Source organism: Podarcis pityusensis (genome assembly GCF_964106645.2).
Source record: "Podarcis pityusensis genome assembly, chromosome: 1".
NCBI lineage: Eukaryota > Metazoa > Chordata > Lepidosauria > Squamata > Lacertidae > Podarcis > Podarcis pityusensis.
Window position 1 is genome coordinate 32,192,274 of NC_138028.1, and position 27,447 is coordinate 32,219,720.

General features: G+C 41.7%; 1 protein-coding gene across 5 annotated transcripts in view; it reads right to left on the bottom strand.

The window, feature by feature from the left end:
- MIA2 (MIA SH3 domain ER export factor 2) overlaps positions 1-27,447 on the bottom strand; it is a 54,383-nt gene that overhangs the window by 11,533 nt on the left and 15,403 nt on the right. For all 5 annotated transcript variants that reach the window (XM_080977461.1, XM_080977460.1, XM_080977464.1 and 2 more), the window contains 14 exons: positions 20,047-20,178; positions 17,959-17,980; positions 17,773-17,861; positions 16,702-16,773; positions 15,709-15,819; positions 13,960-14,031; positions 12,961-13,065; positions 11,680-11,802; positions 10,325-10,448; positions 6,660-6,706; positions 5,321-5,411; positions 3,150-3,288; positions 1,793-1,894; positions 336-396 (listed from right to left, as the gene is read on the bottom strand). In XM_080977461.1, the coding sequence (XP_080833587.1) occupies positions 336-396; positions 1,793-1,894; positions 3,150-3,288; positions 5,321-5,411; positions 6,660-6,706; positions 10,325-10,448; positions 11,680-11,802; positions 12,961-13,065; positions 13,960-14,031; positions 15,709-15,819; positions 16,702-16,773; positions 17,773-17,861; positions 17,959-17,980; positions 20,047-20,178 (1,290 nt within the window). The remainder of the gene's footprint in view (positions 1-335; positions 397-1,792; positions 1,895-3,149; positions 3,289-5,320; positions 5,412-6,659; positions 6,707-10,324; positions 10,449-11,679; positions 11,803-12,960; positions 13,066-13,959; positions 14,032-15,708; positions 15,820-16,701; positions 16,774-17,772; positions 17,862-17,958; positions 17,981-20,046; positions 20,179-27,447) is intronic.

Here is a 27,447-nt window from a genome sequence, read left to right on the forward strand (position 1 = left end):
TTGAACTGAATTTTACTTCTGAGCAGTGCTTTTTTCTGGGGGGACGCAGGGATATGCGTACCCCTAAACATTTTGTGAATCTTTGTACTTTTGTCCATTTACTATATTTATTTCCCCCAATTTGAATTACAAAACAGTGATTTTCTTGAGTCAAAATGAGAGTACCCCTAAACATTTTTTAAGAAAAAAAGGACTACTTCTGAGTAAACATGCTTAGGATCATGCTATAATGCTGAAATCGTAAGCAAGCATACTTTGAAGTAAACCCAACTGAAATCAGTCATAGTAAAAATAGCACATGTACTTAATTTAGAAAACAATATATATATAAATACCAGATTCTCATAAGAGTGAACTGTTTTTTTCAGTTCTTCTTCTAGTTCTTCTGCTCGTTGTCTGTAATGGAATTATACAAGGATAATTTTGCACACCAGATATTATCACAACACCTTAAGAAACATTGAAAAGTATGTCATTAAAAAAAAGCAACAACCCCAAACCTAATCTAACTGGGAGCCCTACTGAAGCAGAAGGCAGAGCACCAGTTAGGCAAGAACAAGATAGCCTTGGAAGCAGATTGGAACCTGCCTGCAGAACTATTCCCTTTTGTCAAGCTGGCTGCAAAATTCTGTTGTTGTGAAAGAGACAAAACTGGAATAGAATGGGGTCTCTTCCAACTGAAGCTTAGTAGCCTACATTGATTTACAAGGCCCTGTAAGGTTGGGGGAGGGTATTAACCTGGCTGTGTCAAACCAAAGGCAAATTGTTCCAGAAGCTCTGCAAATGTCATCTTGGTAGTCAAGATAACCCCACAATTAACTGGCAGCTGTAGCAATGAGTTCATATACGTTTATATTCACTTGTTTTGCCATAAGCTAATTTGCTTGCTGTGATGCTATCCTTATCTGTGGGCTTGGAGTGCTGGGCTCTGGGCCCAGAAAGGGCAACTATCTGTAAGACTTGGGCATTTGCCCCCTATGCCCCCATCTGGTCAGGTGGAGTGATGGGAAGTCCTGGCTGAGAAACGTATGCTGCTTTGTCTATAAAGAATGTATGAATGTTTGTGTGGGTGCAGACAGTCATCTCCTTACTTCAATGTCAATCCCATAAAGGCTGGGAGACCTAGCAGGCTGATTTGCTGTAAGTCTGAACCTTTCTTTTAATAAAGCACTAGAAATGACCATTCTGACGGTTTTGACATCCTTCTTTGGCATCTCTGCACCCAACCACTCCCACAAGCCCTCGTTAAGAACACTGATGCAGAAGGACCTCCTCCACTGATTTAGAAGGGACACTAGAATATCTAGCACCTTAAAAAAGGGATAACCTATCCAGTCAATCTGGTGACTGTCAAGACCCACAAGCTCTGCAAAGCTACCTTAAAGCTGCCTGCCCCTTAGAGGAAGTTCTGGCTGGGAGAAGCATGAGCTTCCAGGTACGTATAACAGGGCTTTCCTGGCTCCTTAGGATGAAGGGATCATCTAGAATTCAGGTGGGATGGGACACAGTGGGCTCCAGCAGGATGGAGGAAAGCAGCAAAATCTGGTGAATTGCCCTTCTACTCAAGGAAGATACATTCAAATCCAAGCCTATGATAACTACTCTCTCCACCCAAAACACTATGAGAAGGGGCTTGAGTCAGTTGTGATTACTGTAATGGGGCTTCACTGACTTGAGGTACTACTCCATACGACTCCTCTGATTTTTCAGAAGTTTCAAGATGCTAGGTCTAATTCTCCACTGAATTTTGTTCATTCAACAGAGGAAAATACCAAATGAAATCCATAGTTACCGATAACGGTTCACTTCTTCAGCAGCATGACTGATTGTCTCATCAACTTTGGAAAGCTTTTCTTCTTTCTGCAAACGATCTTTTTCTTCTACAGTTAATTTCCTTTGAAAAATAAAAGAAACAAAGCCTTTCATTAGCCACAACTCAACTGTTTTCTAGTCACCTTAAGAAAACATCCACAAAAGGCTGAAGCTCATTTCAAAAAAACAAACACTGACATGTACAGTAATTTTCATTTGCCCTAGTAGCCTGATCCTTAATTATAAGCAGCATAAGCAACAATAAAAATGGTGTTAAAATCCTCAATACATTAAAGGTTGTGCCACCCTGTGCATACTTAGAGGGCTTCTCAAGGTGTGAATCAGCTAACAATCCCTGTCAGTAGAAGCCCTGTGCAAATGGGGCTTCTGCCCACCCCCCCATGCAAATTGGCAAGGGATGGAGACAACATTGCATGTGGGTAGGAGGGGAGAGATCATTCCATCTGGCAAGCTGCAACACATGAGCAGACAGAATGTTCAACACAGCACCACCCTCACTGAGGGTTCAGAGCAAACATGAATACGACTGGGATATAGCAGAACTTGCCAAATTTATTCCTTGAAGGTTGCAGCAGTAGCTCTGAAAAATGATTTGTGAAGAACTTGCCGGTAAACATCTGCTAACAATGGTAACTGGTCCCCAAGAGAAATTTAGTACTGATGAAGTGCTAGCACCCCCATGATCAAAATGCTCAGGGGATCTTAAGATAAAAGAATGAAATCAGGGAAGAATCCAAAAGAGGGAATGCTACAGTTATGGGTGACTTCAACTCGCATCATACAGACTGGCTACATATGTGTTCCAGCCATGACAAAGCGGTAAATTACCTAGATATCCTAAATGACTATGTCATGGAACCAACCAGAGGGACGGCAAGCCTGGACTTTTATCTTGAGTGGTGCACAGAACTTGGTACAAGGTGTAAGTGTTGCAAGCCAGTTAAGTGAAGTAGCCATAGTGCTATTCATGCACATACATGAAAATGGCCAATTGCCAAGAAAATCAAGCACAGTCACATTTGGCTATGAAAGAGGAAACACCCCCAAAATGAGGGGATTGGTAAAAAGGAAGTTGAAAGAAAAGGTCAAGAGGGTCACATCAATCCAAAATGCTTGGGAGTTGTTTAAAAATGCAGTATTATAAACCATATGAAGTAGAAAGCAAATAGACCAAGAAGTGGCAGCAAGGTCCCAGTGTCAGGACAAGGGTATAATTGTCGAAGAAACATGGCAGGCTCAAGTTACATATAACATCCTTTTTCTGTTATCTAAACAAAGATTCATGTATCAAGCAACAAATCGACTGCTACCAATACCTGTGAAGGTTCATTTCATTTTCTTGATACAGCTCAGTCATGACTTTAAGCTTTTGCTGAAGCTTCTGAACTTCGCTTTCAAAGTGTGTATTTTCAGAATGCAATGTGACATGTTCCTTTTGTAGATTTTCAATGCGTTCTGTCACAATTAAGAGTTAATTACAATTAACTGATATGTTAAACCCATACGATAAAGGAAACAAAGATTGAAGACTGAATACAGTATTCTAATGCTGAAAAGAAAAATGATTTCTGAAGGAGTTTGGAAGAGACGTAAAACCTCATTATGTCCCTGTACAATAACTCCAGGCACTTTGAAAAATGCTTTGAAATCCCACTAAAAGGATACATTTCCCCCCCTTTCACATGGATTTGTGGACCAAATTTTGTTTTGATTTCCTTCACAGGACAAATATGTTTGAACCAAATGGGCTGAGGTACAGACAAGAGGGAAATAAGGCACAGGACAGTCTTACCATAGCTAAATAAATCCTTTTTAATACTAATACCACACGTCAGCACCAACAGTTTCCCAGCTAATAAGCCCCGCATCTCAATCTACTAAGATAATGGCCATGTAATACATAGAAATCCAGGTTTTGGGTTTTGTTTTTGGTATCTTCTACTTCCTAATCAGGATCCGGGTTGGCCCAAGTTTGCTGCCTGAGACAGAACAGCTGTGTTGTCCCCCAACCCAACCCACTACCCAGTCAAAGTGTATAGTATGCACAGCTGGGCAAGTTATTCTGGAAAACCCCCGGAAACACCTCCCCCAGCTCCCTGACATTAAAAATGCAATAATGATACGTGAAATAACTAACAGGCTGTTGCCATTTCATGACACCCAAAATTAATTGTCTGAGGCAGTTGCCTCAAATTTCTGTGGGTTGTCCCTGCTTAGTGTTTCCTCATTGCCACACATTTCCTCAGTCACTACCCGCCACTCACCTCATACCTCAATCCTCCAGGAGAGCTTCTGCCAGTCAATGTAGACAATGCTCAGCTAGATGGACCAATGGCCTGACTCCGTATGACCAATGATCTGACTCAGTACAGTGGTACCTCAGGTGAAGTACTTAATTCGTTCCGGAGGTCCGTTCTTAACCTGAAACTGTTCTTAACCTGAAGCACCACTTTAGCTAATGGGACCTCCTGCTGCCGCCACGCCGCCGGAGCACGATTTCTGTTCTCATCCTGAAGCAAAGTTCTTAAGCAGAGTCTGTAACCTGAAGTGTATGTAACCCGAGGTACCACTGTATAAGGCAGCTTCCTATGGCTTTCCCAACCAGGCCACCTGGCGTGTTTAAATCATGGGAAGCAGCAGTGCTTTTTGAATGGAAGACAAGTTAGTATTTGGCTCCCATCTGCAGTAGCCACCAGCCAAGTTCAATTACCCAAAATGCAACGTCTGACACAATGTTGGGTTGAGAATTCCATTTTGGGTAATCAAACATGGAAGATGGCAACTGCAGTTAAGAGCTAAGTTTGGTTCCCATGCTACAGCAGCACCAGGAACACTACTAACACACTTCTGGTGTCCGTGTGTGTGTGTGTGTGTGTGTGTTTGTGTGTGTGTAATAAGTGAGTGGCAGCAGCAAAGTCTAACCCTGGACCTGCACCACACTCTGCCTAATGGTAGGGCTGCCCCCGTCACAAACTCCCCTCAGCAAGATTCAACCCATTTCATTGTCTCTGGGATGGTTTCTGCTTTCTGAAGTGGAGCGGGGGGGGGGTGGGTGGAAAAAAAATAGAAGAGACAGCAAATTTAAATGGCTGCTTTTGTTTCTATACAGTATGCAGCCTTCTTCAATATTTACAAATCTCTCACCTCTACAGTGTGGCAGTCTCTGAAAGTGGAACAATTCCTACAACCATGATTTACCCATTCAGAGATCACACCAAGCCATAAAAAACACCTTCCTGAGGCACTCCATGAAGGATACGGCATCATAAATTCAACAAGGTATCTTGTAAAAATTGAATTCTTTGTTTCAATGTTTTTTTTCCAAGATACCTTATACTTCAGTGAACCCTGATCATTTAAGAGATTTCTAATTATCTTTACAGCTTCGTTCAGTTAAAAGTAAAGATTTTCCTAAAACCGTAATAGAAAACAGCTTTCTTCTTCCTTTAAAAAAAATAATAATTAAAAATCAAGAATTCATCATTACCTGCAAGTTCCTCTTTTGCTTTGTTTTCATCTGTTAGCTTTGAACAGATTTGATTTACTTCTGATTCCATAGATTTTAGACAAGCATTTAGCTATATCAAAGAAAAAAGATAAATTATTTCAAATCATAATTGCAAAAGAAGCTACTGATGTACATTTGCACTTCTAAAACAAACCTTTATCTAGTTCTGGATCACTTTCTGGCTGCAATGCTTACTTATGTATTTGATTCCCCACCCCCACCCCATCATTCCTCCAAACCGCAACAGAAACTGGTTTCACATAGTATATCATTAAAACAGCCATTTAAAATAAACAGAACGATAACATCACTACACTACACCAAGAATATATCACAGCAAAAACAGTAGGTACCTAAAGGGAGTTTGTAAATCAAAATCATGTGCCAAGGCAAAGCCAGGAAGCATTCTTTACTTCTCCTGCACCCACCTAGCCAAAGAAGGCAATTGGTTGATGCTTACTTCTTTAATGAGTTAAAGCAACAGTGGGGCCAGGCCCCCCCTCTCAAAATTATGTGCCCTCATCTGCTGGTTGCACACACGCAACCAGAGACTTTTCCTGCACAAATGTTGTTGCTGCTCTTCCCTCTTCAAGCATCTCCTGGTTCTAAAAAACAGCAGAGCAGGGGATGGCAGGGATTGGACCGGACTGCCCCTCGCCTGAACAGCCTCTTTCTCCGCTTCCAACGTGTCCTGCGCCCCCACTTCTGTCTCTGACTTCTCCAACCCTTCCTCTCCTCTTCCCCCTGCCCTGGCTCCTGCCTCACAGATGGCACCAAACACCATAAATCACTGGGGGCGGGGGGCTGCTGTCTCAGTCTCTAACCCCCTTGCCTCCATCACACACTCATCAGAGCCCTGCCAATCCCTGGCAATAGTTAAGCAATAGCAGCACCCCACTGCATCACATATACTAAAGAGGCACACCATTAAAATAATTCTTTGGCTTGAATCCAGAGTTCTTGTGAGCAGGACTCCGCTCATAGGCTGCATCTGCTGGTGGAGGCAATTTTCAGCGATTCCTCCTTCTCCCAGCAGCCCCTCTGGGACAGTGCTGGAGGTGGTGCAGTGGACAGCAGAAATTGAAAACTTACAGTAGTTAAAATGGTCTCTTTTCCTTTGTCCAGTTAGTTGAAACTCAGCCCACTTCATGCATGGAAGAAACTCTTCCATTCACAAAAGGGCAACTCTGGATCCTATCATTCCAAAAAAGCTTGCATATATTTTATACTGAACTTTTTAAAAAAAATGCTTTAATTTCCCCCCCAAAAAAGTTTTTATAAACCAGTAAAGAAAATGATCACAATATTAGTGTATTACCTTTGCAGCATAAATCAACTTCTTTACAGTTCGTTTTTCCTGATCATCTGGTTTAAGGGAAATGAAGAGAAGGTGAAAAAAACCAACAAATCACTGAAAACTTTTTCTTTTGTTATTTATTTATAAAACACAGTATTGCTTTTTAAGTGGGAAAGATTTCTTTTGCCCAAGTTTTAAAAACAGTTGTACTGTTTGTAAGAAGCAGTGAGTTCAAGAGGGAGGGGATAGGGACATTATTCATCTAACAATGCTTTACAGAAGCAGTTTTTCTGAAATGCGTTTGAAATGTGTAATCAATCCAATGCGAGAATTACACTCCTCAGGCTTAATTAAGTTCCTTGACCTTTTCATGTGGGCTACTTATCCGTTTAAATCTGGTCCCCCTAAACAGCACATGCCTCCCTGATATTCCAGGGGATTTCACTCACCTGAGCGTCAAATCAAACAGCGTCCTCGATTACCTGTTGGTCTCCAGTGATCTACTTAAGTGTATTTCCACCTTTAAGATCGAGAATGTACAATCTAGTGATCATCTTCCTCTGGTAGCCAAGCTTTCCCTGAACTGGCAGTCGGAGGCCCATAGACATGCGACCCAGATGGTAACCAACGAATCTCTCCAAGTAAGAGGAATCAAATGGTCGGAGACCCAGGCTCAAAGGTATCAGGAATTCTTTCAAAAAGAAATCCTCGGGCCCCATTCCAACATAGGCTCTGCCTCAGATGAGCATAGCATAGTGTTGAAACGCTTCCACCATCATACGACTGATCTTACGTCCTTCTTCAGGTTACCACCCAAAATATTAAATCGAAACGAGTATACTTACGGTGCCCCCTGGTATAATTCTCAGTGCAAACAAGCAAGACAGCGCCTTCGTGCTATATATAATGTATATAAGACCTCTGATGCATCTACTCTGCCAGCTAGTTATGCACAAGCCAAGCAAGTTTACAAACGCACGCAGAAAATTGCCAAACGTGAGTGGCAACAAAATCGCTGGCAGGCCTTGATTACTGCTTCAAAGCCACATAGATCCAGGGAATTCTGGTCTTTGATTAATAGAAGGGCGAGGAAATACCCAAGGGCTGTCATCCCAGCACCGACATGGGAATTGTTCCTGAAGAAATGTTTCTCACAGGCAGATGCCCCCTCCGACCATCTGATGCATCTGTTTTCCCACCTACCTATTTGGCCTTCCACCGATCCTGACGAAATAGCTAAGCTAATAGCCCAGCTGAAACCGGGCAAAGCCCCAGGGCCCGACCTGATCCCTGCTGAAGCCATCAAACTACACCCAAAATGGTGGGCTGGCATCTTGGCCAAAACCTTCGACGCAATCAACGCTTCCGGTCTCATCCCCAAAATATGGAAGGAGGCCATTATAGTACCAATTCATAAAAAAGGTTCTCCAATGGAGCCGGAAAACTACCGCAACATCAGCCTCCTCTCGATCATAGGGAAAATTTATGCCAGCTTTTTGCTGACTAAACTATCGCGATGGGTAGATGAGACTAACCAGATTGGCCATGAACAAGCAGGGTTCAGAACTAAACGTTCTACAACTGATCATGCGATAGTTCTTTACCATCTGGCACGGAAGTACTCCTCCCCTCCCCGGGGCTACCTTTGTGCTGCCTTCTTAGATCTAAAGGCAGCCTTTGACAGCGTTCCTAGAAATATTCTTTGGGAGAAACTTGCGAAACAGGGCATCGATAGAAGACTCCTATGGCTTATAAGTCAGCTCCACGAAGGTACCCATGCCAGAGTGAGACTTACTCCTGCGGGCGACCTCACAAATTCGATACCAATAAACAAGGGAGTGCGCCAAGGATGTATACTGGCTCCCTGCCTATTCAACCTATTCATCAGCGACATGCGAGCACCCCTAGTCAACTCATCTCCAAGTACACACGCGCCTAGACTAGCGGATTACCGCTGTCCACTCCTTTTATATGCGGACGATGCGGTAATTCTATCTTATACACGTGTTGGACTAACCAGAGCTCTGAAGATCTTTGCCACGTATTGTCAACTCAACCAATTAACCATCAACCATGTTAAATCTAAGATTCTGATTTTCACCAGAAGTCGGAGATTATACGAATGGAAGCTTGGCGGAGCAAAAATAGAGCAAGTCCTAAAATTTCAATACCTAGGAGTTATTTTTCAATACAATTTGGGGTGGAAAGCACAAATTCAACACCTACTTAATAAGGCCAAAACTCTGTCATATGCGCTCCTCCGATTTTTCTTTTCGGATGGAGCTTTGCATGTTCCCTCGGCCCTAAAGGTGTTCAAGGCAAAAGTGGTTACCGCGCTTGCCTATGCTGCCCCGCTCTGGGCCGTGATGACAGATCTTGCTCCTCTTGAGACTCTGCAAAACCAATTCCTACGTCGGATCCTAATGCTTCCCCTGTGCGTAAGTAACGCAGCCATGCGACTAGAATTGAAGATCGCATCCCTAGAAACCTGCCTGTGGAAGCAAGTCTTCAGTTATTGGTTATCATTGTGGCATAGATTACCAGACCATTACCTTGTCCAATGCTTATGGCGAGATGAATTCTCCAGCCTTTGGACTAGTAGAATTCATGCCAAACTCCTGAGTTACGGAATCTCTCCCTTAGATTCCCTAAAACTAGATCAAATCACTGCTCAAAGACTGATCCGCCAAAGACTGGATGACATCGATTTACAGCGAAATTATACGCTGGGGGGAGGTGTTTGTTCGCCCCAGAACATTGGTATTACTTTAACTTACTGCGTTCCATCATACCTCTCCTCCCTTTCGACTGTTGCCCATAGGCTGGCCTTCACCAAAGCGAGGTTTAACGTTTTTCCCTCCAATGTTCTGAGACATAGATTCTCAAAGGGCCAAGCCTCCGCCATGTGCGAATGTGATAAGGAGACGCCGGAGTCGCTTCAGCACATTATGTTCACTTGCCCCTTGTTCAACGGGCCACGGGCAAATTTGTTGGGATCAATCATGCAGAAACTAGAGGGTACCCCACCAAAATTCCACCTTGCCCAAATCTTGCAGGATAAGGATACCCATACGACCCTGAAAGTGGCTAGGTTTCTGGTCGCTGTCCTTACCCAAAAGCGTTGCCAAGGAGCACTACAAGCTAATTAAGGCGCAGTATGTCATTCCATCTCATAGTATTTTATTGTTACAGTGGTGTTTTAGCGGCTGTTTTTACCCACGTGCACAAGCTGTTATTTATGTCTTGTTTTTTTTCTGTATGGGCCTATGGCCGTAATAAATATTATTATTATTATTATTATTATCCTCAGGCTAAGGACAAGAACGAGCAGTGGTTGTCAGACCAGTTTGTGCTTTGCCAAGTTATCCTAGGGTTAGAGTCTCAACAACTTGGACTGTCTTTTTCTAAGTTTTTTGTTTTTTAACTTCAGGGGTTACATTGAGCAGTCGGCTGCAGCACAGAGAAATCTAGCATATGTCAACATAAAGCTTTGGTGAAAATCCACTTTAAGCACTGAATGCAACAGGCTATTGCCTATTAATACCTATGCCATAGATTTTGTTTAATTCCTTGTATGTAGTTGATTCCCACATATTAAGGAGGAGAACAGGTGACAATTCTAGAATTTGAAAATGAAATCATTTCTCTTTTCTTTCCCTTTCCGTAGGTAATGAATAATGATTTACCCAAGTGCTCCCCATTTTCTGCTTCAGTCTTTATATCATTATCCCAATGGTTGTCTTCAGCAGCAGCATGTTCATCTAATGTACAGCTCCAGTCTTTCATCTTCAACAAGCACTCTGTCAGTGACTATACCATATTTATAAAACAAGATGCACAAATGAGTCCTTGGCTCTTCACAAAGCAAATTCATGATTTTATTCATTTCATATATATTCAATAAACCTATTGAATGTTTAACGGTCTTTTCATATCAAGTGTTTTACAGGAATAGTTCCTGTTCCGTGTGGACTACTTCTAAGAGAAAAACTTTTACAACAGCATGCATTACTGTGGTAGCTAGACCTCCTGCAAACTCAACACAAGTAGAATTCCAGAACCCCAAGTAAAGTTGCAGGCAGGTTTTTCTCTCTATCCAGCACTGCAAATCTGTATCTGACCACTAACTTCCTTGGTCTCTGAAAAAGCCACCTGAACCTCCACTGAAGCTATTTGGAAATTGCCCTTTGAGGAATTTGGAGGGATGTGGATAGATGCCTAAAGAAATCAGTGAAATATTATGGCCCTAGTTTTCTGCCCAGGCCTTTTCTCCCATTCACTTACACAAATGGAATGCTTGATATGAGAGGAGGGAAGACTCCAAGAAGTTTAAGCAGATAACCCTACAGCTCAGCCAATTAAAAAGGGCTTAGCAACTTGCCAAACATACGAGTCTACCATGCTCCCTCCTAGAGCTTTGCACCAGTGACTCCCATAGGAATCAATGAAGCTACAAGGCAACCACAGCTCCAAGCAGCGTTATCAATGCCTGAGGGAATCATCTGTATCTCTCCAAATATTCCCAAAGGGAGGAGTGCAAGCTGTTGTTGAGTGGCAGGATTTTGAAGCACACCAAGCAATACTTTGGGGGTGGGGTGGAGGGAGGGAATTATATACATAATAAAATTGGTTCTCTTGCAACTCCTGGAATTTCCCCTTTCTTTCTCTCTCTCTCTCCCCTAGAATTCAATAACCCTTCCTGCTGTTTTAAAATGTGATGCAGTCTTCCCACGATAAGAGCCCCAAAATAAATAACAAATTTCCTCCTGTGTGCCAGGTGACATTAGGCATGCACATAATTCACACATGTCCATATGATTAAAGTAAAGCAAGAGCTGCAGCCAGCGTGTAGTGGTTAAAGTGTTAGACTAAGACCTGGGAAACCAGGTTTCAAATTCCCATTCGGTCAGGAAAGTCACTGAGTGACCTTGGGCCAGTCCCTGCCTTTCAGCCTAATCTACTTCACAGGGTTGTTGTAGGAGAACCATCCTTTGAGAAAAAAGTTGGGATATAAACATAATAAATAAATCTTTAATTTTACCTTGACTTGACTTTCTTTGTTTTTAAGAGTCTCCTCCATACCTGCTTTTGAGGTTTCTAACATTTTTGCTTGTTCATTTAACTCACTTAATTGTTCACTCTGTCCTTCAGCTTCTTTTAAGAGCTGGAAACAAAAGTTAGAAAGTTCAGTATTTAATTTATACCAACCAGTTATTAGAATTTCATAATATTTAATTTTAAAAGGTCTGGCCTAAATTCTTAACATTACATACAGCAAAATTCATTGAGCTGAATATTTTGTATTTTAACTGACATTTCATATGTTCTAATTTTTGACAGCTGTTCTTTTGCTATACATGAAATTTAAAATCATTTTTATTGAACTTTTTGTGTTTTAAAAAAGCATGGGAATATATAAGGTTGCATCCAACTGTGTCTTGCACACTAATAAAATACTTTTTGATCTGACAGGACCTTCCATCAGTGGAACAGGAAGGGAGGCAATTTTTCAAACCTGCCCTGCGAAATCTGCTTCAGAATGGTTGGGTGGCGGGAAGCCCTTAGAATAGTGTAAGAGGGCAGAAGGGGTCTGCAGGGAGGAAGGGAAATCAACAAAACTGCCTTCCTTCCCATTCTGCTGATGGAAGGCTGTACTGGAGCAAAGAACTTCCCATCAGCTTGAGACACAACATGATATAACCCAGAATGTTCTGGCCAATAAAGAGCTAGAGATTTAAAGTATAAAACCTGACTACGTGGAACAAGTCCAGCTTTCATGTTACCAGAATGCAACCCAAGCCTATGATTAATCATCCCCAAGCTGGAAATATGAGGTGGATCCAATCTGCGGCAAGACAAGTTATTAAAAGCTGACTGAGATAGTAGCTCAGAAATACTGTCCTGACATTGTCCCAGGCACATCAATCTAGAAAAGCCTCTATAGGGAAGACAAAGAGAGAGTTCTGAAGGAAACACACCCTCCAAGACCAAAGAACATCCAACCACTCTGATGGCAAGGAAGCAATTGAACCACACACACACCCCACCAAAAGGCCTGTGTCTTAATAAATGCACTGAAATGCCAAGCAGCTCAGAACATCAAACCACTCATAGAAGTGGCAACTGATTTACCCCATGGAAGGCAAAGTCACAAAAATTATAGCAGTCTGTGGACTATCACACTTTCCCTCCAACTTTCATTAAACTACATAATAATTTAAACCGGAGCCTTAACAATATTTAAAATCATAAATTATTCTAAAGTGAGGATACCGTGTTCCTAAAAGGCACTCTATAAAACTACACAGTGTAAATGATATACCTGTTTTTCACTTTCATGAAGTTGGTTGTTTTCAGCTATTGCATCTTGGACAGATGTTTTCAGTCTCTCTCTGTTGATCTCATATACTTTTAATGTGGACTTGGCCTAAGTGAAATAAAGCACAGTGAAGCTGCTAATATAAGTATATACAAAAATACATAGAATCGCATTTACATTTTTTGTTATTTCTACCAATTCCTTTAGGCATTAGCCTGGTTACAATCCAATCCTAATACCATATCATAAAATTATGTTCCACTGAGTGATACTCACTAAGATATACTGTGAATGAGGGCACAGAGATATATAACTATTTCCACAGAACCCACCTTTCCCCTGCCAAACACATGATGCTCTCCAAAATAAACAACAGGTACGAACCTGTCTGCTCATCTTGCAATCCTGTGAATCTGGGGCATAGATGCATGCAATCCCAGCATCCCACCTTCAGCAGCAGTAAATTATATATATCATAGGCATGTGATCTGTGCACCAAAAACCTCTCAATGGTCTGGGGTTCTAAAGCTGTGAGTCATTCATTTAACTGCATGCTGATTTTGAAAGATATTTTAATGAAAAATAAAATAAGCAAGCAGGGCTTTCTCCACTGACTAATATGACAATACACAGTTCCACCTGTCAAACAGCACTAGTGACGCTGTGTGTACACCCTGTGTTCTAAGTGACAACAATGAAACCTGGTTGCCAATGGCACAGCAGCAGCTTGTGGAGGTCCCCCCCCCCCATTGATATCATTGCTGCATAACTGCTCTGGAGAACGTACAAGGCAAAAGATAACTTTGGCTTAAATTATTTGCAATGTTGAAAGAAATAAAAAGTCCTGAATTCTCCTCCTAGAATGCCAAGAAAGAAATGTCTAAACAGAGCAGACATAAAGAACTTGTGTTCAAGACTAATGAAAAATGTTGACAGTGAGGTCCAAGATTTTGCTGTGGTGCATGATGAAACATTTACATTAGTATCTAAAGATTGGCTTACTTCAGCTACTTGCATTTGAATAGACTTTGCTTCATTTTCTAAGGATTCCATTCTTCTCCGTATTTCAATCAACTACAAAGACAGTAAAATAAATTTATATAAAACACTCTGGTTGATACTGCCTTGTCAAAACAAGTGTGAACAAACACTGTATTGAATTAGATTTAAATACTGTATTTATCAAGGGATCACCTGCGACCATTTTATTTTCAGCTCTCATTGATAGGAAACTATATAGATTGCAATAAAATAGAAGTGACACTCTTTGACTTAATCCAGCCAGGCTGCAAAGAAAGAGTTGGGAGTGCATTCTAAGCGTTGTCACAATTCTTTCTTTGAAATTGACAAGTGCACAGCCCCTCCCATTTGTCAAAGTGCCCATGTGGCTATTGGGGCATTTCTCCACCCCTGTTCCCCACCCCTGTTATAAAAGATGCTTTAGAAAGTTGATCAAATAACTTCCAAAAGTCAACTGGCTCTATCTACCAAAGGCAAATGTCTCATTCTCTATGAAGGTATTCTATGCACATTTGTCAAGAAAACATTCAATTCTATTAGCTTTGTGATAATGTTTTCATACTGAAAGATCTTCTACCCTTATACATTCATCTAAACAAACAACACTGGCACATGGAAACAGGAAGTCCAATTAACTGTAGTCTGCATATGATTCTCACAGAATGCTGAATACATGGGAGAAAAGTCCCACTGAATTCAACTGGACTTTTTCCGATGTTCAGGAATTAGGTAAAGGTAAAGGGACCCTTGACCATTAGGTCCAGTTGTGACCGACTCTGGGGTTGCGGCGCTCATCTCACTTTACTGGCCGAGGGAGCCAGCGTACAGCTTCCGGGTCATGGGGCCAGCATGACTAAGCCGCTTCTGGCGAACCAGCGCAGCGCATGGAAACGCCGTTTACCTTCCCGCCAGAGCGGTACCTATTTATCTACTTGCACTTTGATGTGCTTTAGAACTGCTAGGTTGGCAGGAGCAGGGACCGAGCAACGGGAGCTCACCCCGTTGCGGGGATTCAAACCGCCGACCTTCTGATCAGCAAGTCCTAGGCTCTGTGGTTTAACCCACAGCGCCACCTGCGTCCCTGTTCAGGAATTAGCTACAGTTAATTAAAATGGCAATAAATCATCCTTGGATGAGCAAAACACACAGAGAGACTAAGATGCAGACATAGAGATAGCCGCATTTCAAGAACCAACATTGGGTTCAGGGGTTGCAAATGTGGTGGTACATGTGCCGTGCCCTCTACAGTCTTCCTTGGAACCCACAGGACTCCCACCCCACTGCTGAAATTAGGCTTGAAAGAAGTGTTCTATTGCAGCCAAAAGAATAGGCTGCTGTGTGCACTTGTTTGCAATGTGATGCCCACTGCAGTTTCTCTGGTTTACAAATGTGTCCTTGGAACCAAAAATGTTGGCAACCCTTGCTGTACATAATTAAATTCAAACAGTGCTGCCTCCAGGACACACTGAAAAAATGTGGATCAGTCTGATAAAGAAACAATACATTTAACATATTTGGAATATGAAGTACAAAGTGTTTTTGATCAAAAGCCACAGGAGCAATTGACCTTCAGTGGCTTAATGTTATTCTTAAAAAAAAAAGGCAAAAAGCAAATAGAGAGTAGATGAGGACAGGATATTCTAATTTTAATCAGATGAATTACACTATCTGATTTCTCTTTGAAGGCCAAACTTTCTGCCTGAGAAAGACTGCTTTGAACAAAAGACATACCAAGTCATCCTGCTCTGATCGTTTGGACTTCTCTTCTTTAAGTTCTTTTTCTAAACATTCTATGTCACTCTTGAGTGCAGAGTTCGAGTTACTCAGTTCTTCATATGCTGCCTAAAATAATCAAGTTTTGAAAGATAACATGAAGACATTTGTAATAAGAGTAATCGAGAATTAAGTAGTAGCTACTGAGCACTTTTAACTTTAATTATGTATTGTAGAAACAATAAGAGCAGCTCCACAGACCAGGCTACATTGGATGTATTCATTATACTTAAGTTTAATGCACTAAAAATTAAATGCCTAGGTCAAGGATGTACAAAATCAAATTATTCAACCTGCATAAATCATGCAAATTAAAGTTAGCACAATCTACTTCATTTTACATACTTGATTCTACTTCTGCCAGCCTTGCATGGATAAAAGAGCCTATGCAGAGTATGACATCCCACATTTCCTACATTTTGTTGAGCTTATCTGCACAGATAGGGTTAAAAGCCTTTAAAAATGAAATGTGAGATTACCAAAATTCCAGATTCCGCTCTTGTACAGTAAAATCCTAACTTAATGCCTTGTGACTGGACACAATAGCCAACAAAAAGCAGTGAGTTAGTATACATACACGTCATAAACAACAACAGAAACCTACCTAGTGCTGCAGTTCAATGCTTACTTATTTGAAAGTGAGCCCCACTTACTTACACAGTTGGAATTCTGAACAAACATGCGCAGGATCAGGTGGTAAAGAATATTCTAGTTTATAAAATATATTTTACAGATGTTCATTCATTTATGTTCCTTAAAATGTGGAATTGTGATGAAGATGATTAGCAAGATTGGAAACTGTATTATTTTTGAACATTTTATCTTTATTCTTTTTCTTACACTGATTCCTTTTGGTTGTTTTTAAACCAAACAGAGGTTTATAGTAAAATATGAAGTGGTATATAAATAGAAAGAATATTATACAAGTACTTTTCCCAGTTCAACTTTTACCTTCATGCTTGATGTACTGGCTGACCCTTGCAGAAGACTGGCATCTTTTAGGCAGTTTTCTAACTCTTCATACTAAAATGAAAATTCCGTATTATAATTAAAATAAAGGAAATCAGACAACCTATGGCTGTGCTCCTCAAACTCCTCTGCTAGCAAAAGCTCCACACATTTCAGCTTTATAATTATCAGACTTGTCAAGAACTAGGCTAAACAGGGTGTTCAAAATAGTAGTATGGGAGCCCAGAGAGGGACAATTCCTAGCAGAATTTTCAGGAAAACAAGGTTCTGTAAGCCAGGGGTTCCCAAACAGCAGGGCATGGACCATCCGTGGTCCATGAGCTTCATTCAGGAGGTCTGTGACATGTCTATAAAAAATCAATTTAAAATCCTACAGCACCTATCACAGTGCATTACCATTGCTACCACAGACAGAAAAATGATTAAGTAGCCTGCCAAGACCCTCTGCAATTTTTAAGTGGTCCCTGGGGGGGGGGAGTTTGGGGAGCACTGCTCTATGACCTGGTACCAATGAACTCTTTCCTCTTAGCATAGTTATCACCCTTTTGCTGTGGGTGATCTAGGCATCTTTGCACATTATAGCATTTCTATTGCAGGCATATTGCATGGTTAACGGTTTCAGAACAAGCCTGGATATTAAGTCAGTTTCCACTATGGCTCACTATCTTGGCTTGTTCCATAGCCGTTAGCCATATTTTCCTGGTTCAGACTAAACAGGAAACTTGGTTAAAAGAAAGCTTTCTGGTTGGTTGGTTGGTTTTCTCACTCATACAAAGGAAGGCGCAAAGCAGGTGTATGTGTAGCCAAAATACTCGTTCATCATCTGAATGCAGCTCCTATGTAATGAGGTTGTGCAAGTGCACTGAAATAAGAAATGGTAATTGAAGGGAAATGAAGGAAAAAAACTTCCAGGTACACACACATTCATTAAGCCAAATTGATACTAAATAAAATAAAATAAAATATGGAAGTCTATATTCTAGTATTTAAAAAATTTGGGCAGAAGCAATAACTCTAAGCATTTAAGCTTTGAAGGGAAACAGTAACCATTACCTCTTTTTTGCAGAGACTGAGTTTTTCCAGTACTTTACATTTGTCTTCAACTAGTTCAGCAACTTTACTGGCAAGCTGTTTCTCTCTTCCTAAAAAGAGGAAGAGCTATATGTGGTAACCTTTAACGGAGAGAAAACGGTTTCAACTGCAGCTAAACTCAACTCACAGACAAAAATTTGAACTTACCTACATAAAGTCTACTTCTAATCTGCAAAAGAAGAGCAAATATTGCAGTTTGTTTACAGCACAGATGGGATTGAGGCTCAGTTTTCAATATTAGGGGAATATTAAGGGAAATTTAGAGTAGCATAGTCAACAAAGTAGATTCCCAGTGCCAGAGCAAACGTAACATCAGGGCTCTCTTAAAATCAATTAAAAGATCAAAAATAGGCAAGCAACTTGCAGAATCACACACTTCCTCCCCACACTTCCCCTTTAATCACAGTTAAATGATACATCACAATATTAACAACGGTTAAAGCTAACCTCATTCGCCACATAAACAGCATTCTCAGAATATGCAGCTAGTTCATAATTCTGCATGGGGAACTTAATTAGCCTTAACAGACTGCTAATGTTACTGCAGTCATATATCTTAACTGGGGATAAACAAGACTGCTCTCAGGAAGGAGCATGCAATCACATAGGCTATTTGTATCTCAGTGTATACACAGCTGGCCCTTTTCTCAACATGAAAGTTAGCTCACCTGCCAACTCTCACAAGCAATAGCATTAAAAATGCCAAAAGGCAAAACTACAAAGCAAAAAATAACAAAATTGCAAAAGTAAAGGACCTACTAGACTTGAGTGTTTATGTGGCACTTAATCAGTTTAGCACTCTACGGATGCAACATTCTCCACCTTTCATTACCACAGAAAGAATGTAGTTGGTCAAGGGAGCCGTGGACTCAAAAAGGTTGAAAACCTCTGCCACAATCCATTTCCCATCATTATGTCTGCCAATGACTCAAAGTAACAGCTTGTGAATGGAGTGGACCCTTTGCACAACTTTGACATGCAAGTGCTTCCTACTACAGTGGTACCTCAGGTTAAGAACTTAATTCGTTCTGGAGGTCCGCTCTTAACCTAAACTGTTCTTAATCTGAAGCACCACTTTAGCTAATGGGGCCTCCTGCTGCCGCTGCGCCGCCACTGTTCTGATCCTGAAGCAAAGTTCTCAACCTGAGGTACTATTTTCGGGTTAGTGGAATTTGTAACCCGAAGTGTTTGTAACCTGAAGCATTTGTAACCCGAGGTACCACTGTACTACTTATTTTGCATGAAGTGCAGAAAGAATGTACAGTGGTATCTTGGGTTACATACGCTTCAGGTTACAAACACTTCGGGTTACAGACTCCGCTAACCCAGAAATAGTACCTCGGGTTAAGAACTTTGCCCCAGGATGAGAACGAAAATCGCATGCCGGTGGTGCACCGGCAGCAGGAGGCCCCATTAGCGAAAGCACGCCTCAGTTTAAGAACAGTTTCGGGTTAAGAACAGACCTCCGGAACGAATTAAGTTTGTAACCCAAGGTACCACTGTACTGTGGTAATCAGTCACTGTCTGTGAAAAAGTACAGGAAGACTATTGTCTTAGATCTATAAGCTTTTTAAAAATCAATCTAGATTGAATGGATGTGGAACTTCAGAACACAATAATGTAGTCACAAAATAAAGGTATTCCTAATTTAATAGATTCAAATGTTGTTTCATCATCTTGCTGATGAAAAATACACACAAAATCTCATGCAAATTAAAGTTTCCATAGTTTCTTCAAGCTACAAGGAAACATCAGAGCAATATACTAACATCTTTAAAAAGATGTGGTGGGAGTCAGGGAGAGGCCGAGTGGACAAAAATAAAGAATACTAGTTCAAGAAGAAAATTAGATAGTTACAACATCAGGGACAGCAGTTTGCACTACTGAGTATAATTTAGTAATTCTTCAAAATTTATTCTGAAACTGTAACCTATATAGTCTTGAATATTTCAAAGAAAGCCAGTTTATTAAAACTGAAATAAATATAAACTGACTATTAAAATAAATGTAACTGAACATGGAGATGGATTTTGTTTAATTTGCTTTTCCGACACCAAGTTGAAAAATGAAGTTGCCAAAATACAGACAAGTATTTAATTCTACAGCTAAAATCCAAAGCCATATCACAGGGGAAGTCGAAGAATGTTACATAGGATTCTCAAAATACAAATGAATATTTTAAAAGCAATCCAACAAGTTTGATAAAACTCTGTATAACTCATACTGAATACTTACTGACTGATAACTCCTACACATCAGAAGTAAGATAGTAAAAACGGCAACAACTGCACCACAAATCACCATTTCCCATGGAAAGCCATAAAGATCTGGACCAGGTTTCATATTTTCAGGCAATGCTGCAAGAACCTTAAAACAAGAACGAACAAAACAAGCTTTTCCCCCAACAATTAAGAGCAAGGTGTTAACATAAATTGTGTATATTTGATCAGGCTAATTCAGCATTATTTCAAAACACAATTGATAAAACATTTTTGCAAGACAGAAATCAATAAAAGAGAAAAGTTGAAAGGGGGAAAGAGCTGAATGTCTCATGATAAGCAAACTCTGCAGTTTAGTGCTTCAGTCTTTTATGCTTACTTTTTTAGAACTGATATAGACACTTATCAGAAGCCCTGTATTTAATCTGGAGATTTCATTTATTTAATAGCATTGTTCAATAGAAGACAAGAGTTATGTTCTTGATAGTATTGTATGCACACTTCTAAATAAGACAGATAGTGTGCTATCCAATGTTTGCTTACATAGGGTTGCTTTTTTTAGGAAACCCCAAAAGTTGATGCTCGTAAAGGAGGGAAAAATTATTAATAGAACTATGAACATTTGTTAGCAAGAGAACTAGCTTACAGTGCCTCTCTCCATATAGGACAAAACTGCTAAACAGCAAATGACAGAAAACAGACTTATAATATAAGGCAGTGTCAAAGATTTGGTTGACTAGATGAAATCAATATATGAAACAAAGACCTTGCTTCCGCACACTGCTTCTTGGTTCCATCTCACTGTCCTTCTAGAATTGCCAAATCACAATGTTGCAGTGACAGCAGGAGCTACAACTTGCAGAGTTCCCTTTACATAAAATTCTTAAAAGGAATAACAGCCCTGTCAGGCTCTATAGACTAGGAATAGAGAACCTGTGGCCCTCCATTTTCATGGACTCCCAACTTTATCATCCTTGACTACTGACCATGCTAGCCTGATCAACATCCGGAGGGCCCCAGGTTCCTCATCCCTGATCTAAATTCTAAGGTATTTATATAGCCAGTGACTTTTTGGAACACAGTACCTATCCCTTCAAATCTCCATCATTTTTCTAATTCCTTCCTATTTCCCATTCCATGTGAATATTTCTTTGACTCCATTTCTTCATGTCTCCATAATCAGGTTTCATCAGATTCCTGCTTTTCAGGCTACTGCCTACAGTGTCACACTTTCCCTTTCCCTTCTGGCCAATCCTCTTAGAACTCAACTTACAGGCCATTCTGACATTATGCATTGCGATTTCTTCAGAGCCGCCTCCTGCTTTTTTTTTATTTAGCTCACCCGCCATGTATACACTTTTTTCCTCAGTCTATTAACTGCACTCTACCCTTAAATTTCCAGAAGAATTAGACAGTTATAGCAAAAACAACAAAGTAGGGCATAAACTTTCACATCTCATGAAGTGCACTATGACCCATGAAAGGTTATGCCCAGTAAAGGAAAAGGGCAGAAATGTCACAAGACTCTTTATCGTAACTCTATCACTCAGCCACGTTATTTCTGGGATCCTTGAATCTTAGCTTTACTATCGCCACATCTACAGCTGCCCTGCAAAACTGTGCACCTGCATTTTAAACTCAGCCAAACAGGCAATTTCCCCCACTCTCGTTTTGATCCCTCAAACACTGGACTGTTCATGAACATTTTATGGCCTCACACCAGCTTGACTAATCTGTATCAGAAACTTCACCACCACATTACATAATGCAGAGCACATATTTCCATGCTATTCTTCCATCTTCAACACAAGATGAGGGCTTCTAAACCAAACTGGGCTCTTGAGCAATCCTTGGTTTAGAATTGGCTGTTCTTGTATTGACATGGTAGCCTATTCATTTCTCCCACATGAGAAGCAATTTATCAGTTTCCTTTCTCAACTTTTTATTTCACAGCCTAAACCAGTAAAAGCATAGATGTTCAAAACTATGACTTGCCACATTAACACTCTGAGAAAACGTAGCGATGATTTACACAACCATTTTTCATATGAATATATTCCTCCTCCTCCACCCCGCCCCATGATTTTGGTGTGGGATCCAGTCTTGTGAATGTTGCCTAAAGTTCCTTGAATTCATCATGTCCTGGAAAAGTTTTGAAAAACAGACTGAGTTAAGACACAAGGAGTTTATTTATCTTCATCTGCCTTTCTTCCATCATGTAGCTCCCAGGCAATCATGCATCCAGTTGGCATCAAGGCTTCTGAAGAAACATGCACAAGACTGAACAACACATCAAAATATAAAAAGAGAAAATACATAGAGAGAGAGAAAACAACTTGTGGTGAAATTATAAAGTGAAAAACCATGGTTGTCTGAATGACTGTTACGTACACAACATACAAACCCAGTTTTACCAATATATCAAATCAGTTTGTTATTACTGCAAGTAATACTAAGCATTCTTTTGTGCGCAAGTGCGTTACAATCCTTATCTCAGGTATAGCAAAGATGTGGCCTTCCAGATGTTGCTGGACTACAACTTGGGTAATCACTGAACACAACAGCTGGGCTAATGATAGCTGGATTCCAACAGCATCTGGAGGGCCACAGTTTCCCCATCCCTGCCTCAATTATTTCATTCTGATGACAAACTTACTGTATGAGATAGGTTAGTGCACTGTCTAACATCACTCTGTTCTATGGTCAAGTGGAACCCAGCTCTTGAACTTGGGCCTCACCATCTCTCAGACACAACACTATGAACTGATCCACACATGCATGTCTCATCACACAATAGCTGGCATGAATTGCTTCTACCAAAAAACATAGTATTTGAGGCTGGTTTGATCCAAGGTACCTGATTTATAATGGTTGCTAAAGGTAAAGGATAAAGGGGACCATTAGGTCCAGTCCTGGCCGACTCTGGGGTTGCGGTGTTCATCTCGCTTTATTGGCCAAGGGAGCTTCCGGGTCATGTGGCCAGCATGACTAAGCCGCTTCTGACGAACCAGAGCAGCGCACGGAAACGCCGTTTACCTTCCCGCCGGAGCGGTACCTATTTATCTACCTGCACTTTGATGTGCTTTCGAACTGGTAGGTTGGCAGGAGCAGGAACCGAGCAACAGGTGCTGGGATTCAAACCGCCGACCTTCTGATCGGCAAGTCCTAGGCTCTGTGGTTTAACCCACAGCGCCACACGCATCCCATATAATGGTTGCTACAAATCAAAGACGGACAAATATGCACATGTGAATTCAACCTATAGTATTCTTACAGAAGCAAATAGGATACAAGAGAGAGGAACAGACTACATTAGAGAGCCACTTTGAGTTTTACAGCAGACACCTCTTTCCTTCTTCCAGACAGAGACCCGCCTATCCCTTTAACAAACAGGTGACAGACAAAATACACCTTTGGAACTAAACTGAAGCAATGAGAAAGCTCCACCTGAATGTCAGCCTCTCACAGCTCTTAACAGCACAGGAACCCTTTGAGAAAAAAGGTGGCAACCTACTTGGCTTAAGTCAATGGTTGCATTCCTAGTACCACCACCATCTACCCACGGTACACAGCCACCTGGGAGACGTTATGCCAGCCTGGAGGCATTTTGTCATTAAAGGGCATCATCTGAACCTGGACTTTGTCCTAGAAAGGGCTTTTAATAACCAGGAACGCTTGAAGCAACACGGCAGTGCCTCTGAGCATGTGCAGGGCGCAGTCCCCCCGCCTCTTGAGTACCGCAGCCTTGACGGGCGTGCCAGTGAGATGGGCGCAACGTGGGGGGGGGGGAGTAGGCTTTGGGCCCCTCTCTCGTCACAAGGCAAGCAAAGGCGGCATCCCAGCCGGGGGCAACGCAGAGCCGCAGAGCCCCGGCAAAGGCCGACGACTCCACGCCCCCCCGGCGCCCTGCCCTTCCCCGCACTCACGCTCTCCAAGGCCAGCCCGCAGTAGCGCCGAGCGCCGTCCCGCCAACCCAGCCCGAGGCCTCCGGCCACGGCCTCCACGGCGTCCTCCGGGCTGCCCCCCGCAACGGCGGCGTCGCTGGCAGCAGCCATCTTTACTGCAGCAACTGCGGCTCGGCTCAGGGCGGCCCAGCGGCAACCGGCGGCGCCGCCCACACCGCCTCTTCCTGTCCTGGGCGCCTGCCCGGCCAACGGGGCGCACCACCGGCAGCCTCGGAGGGGGGAGCCGGGAGAAACCATGGCCGGAGGGGAGGGAGAGTCGGGCGCCGCGAAAGAAGGACACCGCCGTCGCGAAAGGGTTTTCTTTAAAAAGGAAAAAAAGAGGGGGGAAGGAGGAGAGACGGCGGCGCTGCCGGGGAAGGCGAGGCTGTTTCGGTGTTGGGGCAGGAGGCCGCATAGGCATTTCAGTCGCCCCCACTGCACGGCAGCAGGAAGCACCCACTCCCCTGTATTTTTCTGCATGTTCGCAAGGGGCAAAATAAACCATCCAGCCCCGAGGAGGCTACAAACCAACTCCAAGCAGCGACCTGAATGACACAGAGCAAGCAATCCCTACGCAGCCATCGTCTGTGTCTGCTCATGTTGCTCTAGGAAAGGGCGTTGGTGCAAGTTAGTTAATTTGGTGAGACAAAAAAATGCCAAAGAAGACAGTTGCAATTTTCTCTCCGGCCAAAGTCAAATCAGTCATTTGGCTTTTAAACCGGTGCAAGTTATTGCAGAGTATACTGCAACATATGCAAAGGGCACTGGAGAGCTTTTAACAATATGCGATAGTTGAGGGGGTTAAGGGCTTGCAACAGGATCCTTGGACGAGATGAGGCATGCTACAAGCATATCCCTATTTTAATCTGTGGAAGACTGAAGGATATGGACTATTGGTATAAGCTAATCTGCAGCCCTAAACAGGTAAGGAGTAAGAACACAAGAAGAGCCTGCTGGATCAGATCATTGGCCACCTAGGTCCACCTTCCTGTTCTCACAATGGCCAGCTAAATGCCTGTGGGAAATCAGGAGCAGAACATGAGCACAAGAGCACTTTCCTCTCGGGTATTCGCAAGCATTTCTGCCTCCATCTGCGAATGAAGTGAAGGAACAGGTCCACAGTCTGACTATGCTCTGCATAGTTTTATCTGTCTTAAATCTTCCAACAAACTCAGTGCTTCCAAGCATATACTGTACAGAATTGTGCTACATGTCTTAGGTCTCATGGGGTAAAAATCTTCACAAGCAGGCCAAACCACAAGCAGGGACCAATCATGTAGCTGCTCCCTATGGGATAATATATGGGGTGGAATAATAAGCTCCCCAATAGAACATTCTGGCCCTGGAGTAAAGAACACTGATATTTTTAAGTAGAGTCATGTAGGGAACTAGTTTATGCTGAAACGTATCTTCTTTCAATAGTACACTTTTATTTTTACAAAGTCAATATAACTAGTTTGAGACTTGTATCTCTGCTTCTCAGACTACTGATAAATTATAAATCATTGCCTTATTTAAATGCAGATTGAGCAAGCATGAATTAGCAGCAGCCAAGCAGAACCACGTTCTGATACAGGTTTATGACAGTGTATGCAACCAGTGTAACAAGTCCCTGCTTTAAGTCTTGCGTCCCAGTAGGAAATTATATTCGAGATCTTTTTACTTCACCAACTGCTCCATTCTAAACACATTGAGGCCACAGTCCAACATCACACTGAATTCAGTGGCGTAATGACATATGTCTTGAATACATTGTTATACTGGGCAGTAAGAATTTGACACTATGCTCATGTGTTGAGCAGATGAAGCGCAAAGCATAGGATCCAGCATTGAGCAAGTTGACCCTTGTTCTTTTTCCCCATTACTGAGGCAGCCTTCGGCTCTGCTGCTGTGTGGTGCTAAAGAAAAACTGTTTGCTACACAGGAGTATTGTACAAAGAGGGTGTCCCCTCCCCCACCCCGGAAAAGCTAAAAAGTGGGGGACAGCTGCTGTCAGGCAAGCTCTTTCCTTTGTGGTTTCATGTTTCAAAAACAGAGTTCGATCAGCTGAGAGTGTGGCAAACAAACAGATTCCCTTGTCCATTTAGCAAAAATGGTATTGCCACTGTATTTGTATTGCACAAGCCTTTGCACCACAACAGCTATGGGTGTGGGGAGAAGAACAGGATTGAACTGCCTTTAGGTTTATTATAATTAAGGAATCCATCTCCAAGTACTGTGTTTAAAATAGGGTTTAGTCTTTGGGGCCTTCTTTCATAAAAATATAAGTGACTATGATGCTCAATCTTACATAAATGAAAATAAATTTTGGTTGACTACTACTTTTGAGATAAATATTTTCTTGTTTTCCTAGTAAGATGATAGGGACCTATATTCAGAGGAGGAGCTTCTAACACTGTAATGCAGAAGGAAAACAATGCCCAAGCAACTTGTGCTGCTTGTTCTCTGCATGCGTTTCTATGTGTCCATAGCCCATCTAAAGAGGGAAGGGGAACCTGCAGCCCTCCAGATGAGGCGGACTCTCATGTGCCCCACGTAGCATGGCCAATGGTCAGGAAGTTATGGGAGCAACATCTGGAGAGCCACAGGTTCCTCAACCTTGATCTTGAAGCCATTCTGAAAGTAGGTCACCCCACAAAGGCTGAAGCTACAGAACCTTAATACAGATTACCCTTTTTTGTAAACTTGAGGGGAAATTATATTTATGGGAACTTTAAACAGCATTAGCATAGAGGTGACAATTACGTAACTCCAATAACAATTATAGCATTGTGTTTCAATCTGGGAGCATTTTAAGTAACACTGTGTTCAAGCATGTGCTTTTTCTCTTCAAACAGATAAGAATGCACAGTTTGTTGTTAAGAATCCTAGAATACTTGGGATAATATTCCTTGTAGTACTTGCAGTTCTTAGTAGAAACACCGAAGCGGGAGAAAACTGCAAAGATTCCAGGGGAAATAAATCAAGCTAATAGCGTGTGGGTGGGGGCCAAGGAAGAAAAGGAAAATCTCCTACTCTGGAAAATTGTATTTATGTCTAGGAGTATGAAATAGGAGACATTTAGATTAACTCTAATAACAATTTCTTCTGTAGATTCTTACATTAAATTGGTATAGGCTATTTGCACCTCAGTGTATAAACAGCTGGCCCTTTACTTCAACATGAAAATACCACGGCGAATGTCATGACCTAGGAACTATTCCTAAAACATGATGAATAAGTTAAGAAGCTCAGCTGCCAACTCTCACAAGTCATAGTGTTCAAAATGTCAAAAGACAAAACTACAAAGCAAAAAAGAAATAAAAAGGCAGCAGTAAAAGATCTCCCAGACTGGAGTGTCTATGTGGCACTAAAAAGTCTGGCACTCTAAAGATACAACATTCCCCACCTTTCACTATCGTTAAAAGTTTAACTACCTTTAAAAACTTACCTCTTCCTCTGCTCTTTCCATTTACGAACCAAGTATAGTAATC